At 40.7% G+C, this 3,982-nt stretch overlaps 1 protein-coding gene across 1 annotated transcript; it reads right to left on the minus strand.

Annotated features, from left to right (window-relative positions):
* Window positions 1-1,955: 1,955 nt before the first annotated feature.
* LOC307034934 (histone H2A-like) lies at window positions 1,956-2,357 on the minus strand (the record flags this gene model as incomplete). Its single annotated transcript, XM_079673859.1, has 1 exon — window positions 1,956-2,357. The coding sequence occupies one exon, from the start codon at window positions 2,355-2,357 to the stop codon at window positions 1,956-1,958; it is 402 nt and encodes a 133-aa protein (XP_079529985.1).
* Between the last annotated feature and the right edge of the window lie 1,625 nt (window positions 2,358-3,982).

A 3,982-nucleotide genomic window follows, 5' to 3' on the forward strand; every position in this document is an offset into this window, starting at 1 on the left:
CCAACTCTTTGTATCCTGGGCTAGCCCTCAGGGCAAGCCCGTTACCAGGCGACGACTCTCCCACTGGATTGTGGAAGCGATAGCTCTGGCTTATGAGTCAGGGTTTGCAGGCACCAACGGGCCTGCGTGCTCATTCTACTTGTGGCCTGGCTACGTCCTGGGCTTTGTTCAAGGGTGTTTCCATCCAAGACATTTGTGCAGCAGCGAGCTGGTCTTCACCGCTCACTTTTGTCCGTTTTTACAGATTGGATGTCTCTGCTCCAAGTGTGGCCCATGCAGTGCTGGGCCCCGTGTTGGGACAGAGTTCTACCTGTTGAGTACTGATTTTTGGTGATTTTCGAGATAAGCATGTCTAGCAATACGGGAGTCTCAATATCCCATAGTGAGACATCGAACGGAGTGTTATGAATGAGAACTATAGGTTACTAACGTAACCCCAGTTCTCAGAGTAACATGAAGTGAGATGTCTCACCAGACAGCCCTTCTTGCTGAGGCGAAGCGAGAAGAGGGGCTTATTTTGAATGACGCTGCGTCGTAGCGCAAGCTACTTAAAGGGTGGGCGGATTCCCTGACGTGGTGGTCAAGATCACCAGCCAATTAGGATTGGCGTAATGAGATTGATGCTTCTGAGGCATTCACGGGGAGGCGCATCCCATAGTGAGACATCTCACTTCATGTTACTCTGAGAACTGGGGTTACGTTAGTAACCTATAGACCTTAGTGCACCTGATAGGATTTTAACAGTATAGTATAGATGTGAACAGCACCAAATGTTGAAGTTTTAAACCAAAATGTCAGCCCTTGAACTTAGACTTAACTTGAACTGTGTCTTTGCTCAGTTTTGGTCGCACAGTGAGGTTCCTTTACCATTGGAATCCGTGGAATCTCAGCTTTCATGTGATATCTAGTTTGTGCAGATCCGATGAAGTATAACATATTTCTACCGTGAGTTATGTGCTAAGTGCGTTAGCACTCTTTCGCTTAGTGCTGATTCAGACGCTCGGCGTTAGAGTTGTGTTTTGTTTAGGTAAAAATGGTTCATATCGTCAGGTAGCTGAGTTTCTTCCAGTTAAGTAGGTATGAAAAATTAATAAGTTGTTAAATGTTAGGAAGCCCCAAGGCACAGCTTCGTGAACACTGTTTTTAGCCCCCGGGGGCGGGGGCTCCGGGCTTAACAGGTTTAAGGTGGTAATTCTATCTTAAAACTTAAGTATTGCTACATTTACTAAATTTAAACTTTTACAAAAAGACTAAGGACAGTGTAGGAGCCATCTTATGGGTGATGCTTCAGTTCTATTGTTATACTTGCTATCTGAAATGCATCATTGCCCTGATCATATTATTGGACATATTCCACAAAAAGAAAACTGTATAAAATCCTCCCAAGTAAGGTTTAAGGTCTGACTACATAAAGCAGCCAAAACAAGTCAGGTTGAAATCAATACTTTTGGAATAGCATGCGTATTTAGACTGTTGAAGTCAATAACTTCACATGAGAAACTCTTAAGTTTTGAGATGTATCCAAATTGAACAGCCAGGTCAACCTTTTGTTCAGTTGTTGCTGATCAGAAATGTAAAACATGAGCGGTGCCCAATAGTAAACTGCAGCAATGTCACTTGGTTCTCAACAGCATGTGGCTAGTTGGACAGCAACATATGTCTGCAGACAGAATTGCATCTTTATTCTAAAATAAAAATCACAACCTGCCCATATTTAGGGTCCTGGGGATTGCTGTTGGCGGAGTTTATCCTTCAAATAATCAGTGCAACTTGGAATTCCTCAAAGCGCATGCAGTTTCCTTAGCTAGGAAGAAAGACATTGAGCACTTTTCTTAGCATTCAACCAAAGTTGCTTATCTGCCATGTAAGTGTCAAACAAGGCAAGAATCAGTTTAAAAAACACAACACTTTATTATAACATTTGTAAAACATGTATATTATTAAAACTATTTCGACTAAACATCTTTATCTGGATTCTCGTCCCTGGGCGCTTTGGTCTTCTTCTTGGGGACAAGGATTGCATGGATGTTTGGGATGACACCACCCTCAGAGATTATGACTCCTGCCAGCAGTGTTTTGAGCTCTTCGTCATTTTTCACTGCCAACAAGATGTGTCGTGAAGCAATGCGATGCTTGTTGTTGTCACGGCAAGCGTTTCCTGCCAACTCCAGGATTTCAGCACAGAGATACTCCATGACTGCTGCGAGGTACACTGCTGAACCATTGCCGATTCGATTGGCATATTGGCCTTTCTTCAGCAGCCTGTGGATGCGGCCCACTGGGAAAGACAGTCCTGCTCTGGAAAACCGGGACACAGATTTTTGTTTGGACACAGCTTTCTTTCCACGGCCAGACATCTTTAATCTGGAGTTGAGAGAAAAGTTTAGAGTCAATTCAAATCAACACATATCCCCGTTCAACTAGAGATCCCTAACAAAGAGCTGTGGTCTAAAATTAAGGCCTACAGAATTTTTGAGTCATAAGGCTTAATGGCTTTCATAGGGACCTCTTCGAACATTTAAACATCATAGCCATCACCATCTTATAAAGCACAACATAACAAATGATACTCAAAACTCTTGCTGTAGCACAAGATCAAACATAAATGAACACTCACCAGTATTCTGCACTTCCTTGAAGTTGAGACAGGAGCTACACACTGAACAACAGACTACTGGTTTTATGTGAGTCAGCCACTAATTGGTTGATTGATTACACCTGGCTCCTCTGCTTTATGGATGTCCTTCAATTAAACCAGACAATGCTAACGCTCACACACTATACCAAACTAAAACCTTTGTGAACTAGATCCCAATAACAGCCAAAAAAATATCTCTTCTTGCTTTAGATGTATGCGCTGTTAGTGGTAGCAGAATTATCTAAACACACAAATATTGTTTAAATTAGTGGAACATTTAATTAAAATCATTTATGGAATTACAACCTCCTAATGAATCAAACTTTAGAGATCCCAAATATGCTAGATTAGATTGGTACAATTTAAGCAAGATGTGTTCTTTGTAAAGTGAAGTGGTCTGTAACTAAGACCAGGAAGTAAAGTAAGAGCTGTTTCTTTCTTTTTTTTACTCTAAATTAAGATCTAAAATCAACTGAAGGCTATAACTCAAGATGGATGTAGGCCTGACACAATTATCATCTTTCCCACTTGTGCTGATAAAACTTCAACAGCAGATGGCAGCACAATCCTCAGATTTAAAACATGCTCATTGAGACCCTAGTGCATCAGATAGGATTTTATCAGTATAGTATAGATGTGAACAGCGCAAAACGTTGAAGTTTAAAACCAAGATGTCAGCCCTTGAACTTAGACTTAACTTGAACTGTGTCTTTGCTCAGAAAAATACTTCTCATCCCTCCGCTTCCTTGCTTAGGACATAGGTATTGACATAACGCCTACACTCCACACATACTTATACATATTTGAACCAAAGGCATATTGAATTTTCAATGGGCAGGTCCTGTATTATACCCGTTGGTATCAGTTTCAACAGCATATTTATGGATGACAACGATTTGGCTGTCTTGGCTGAAGATATGACAGCCTCTTTCGTGGCAGCATATGTAATAGTGTCCTTTTGTGGGAAAACCAAGCATCTGCAACCCTTATAAATAAAAGTCAAAGAGACGTGATGGACCAATAGTTTTAAACTTGCGCTTAGTCGGGCCTAGTATATTATGTTAAGTGTGAAAACATCCATATACAAATGCTCTTATGTAATTTTGTTGTGTTCACTAAATACATTTAACTTTTGCATTTAGAGTAGGTGAATATAGCAGATTCTATGAAAAGCGGCCACATAAAAAGGGTTCAGGGATAATATTATGTGCACTCGTATCGCTTTTTTTATTTAACCTTTATTTAACCAGATAAAAAGCATTGAGATTAAATCTCATTTACAATGCAGACCTGGCCAAGAAGGCAGCTACGTTACACATTATTACACATAACACAGACATATAA

Source organism: Notothenia rossii, assembly GCF_949606895.1.
Source record: "Notothenia rossii genome assembly, chromosome: 4".
NCBI lineage: Eukaryota > Metazoa > Chordata > Actinopteri > Perciformes > Nototheniidae > Notothenia > Notothenia rossii.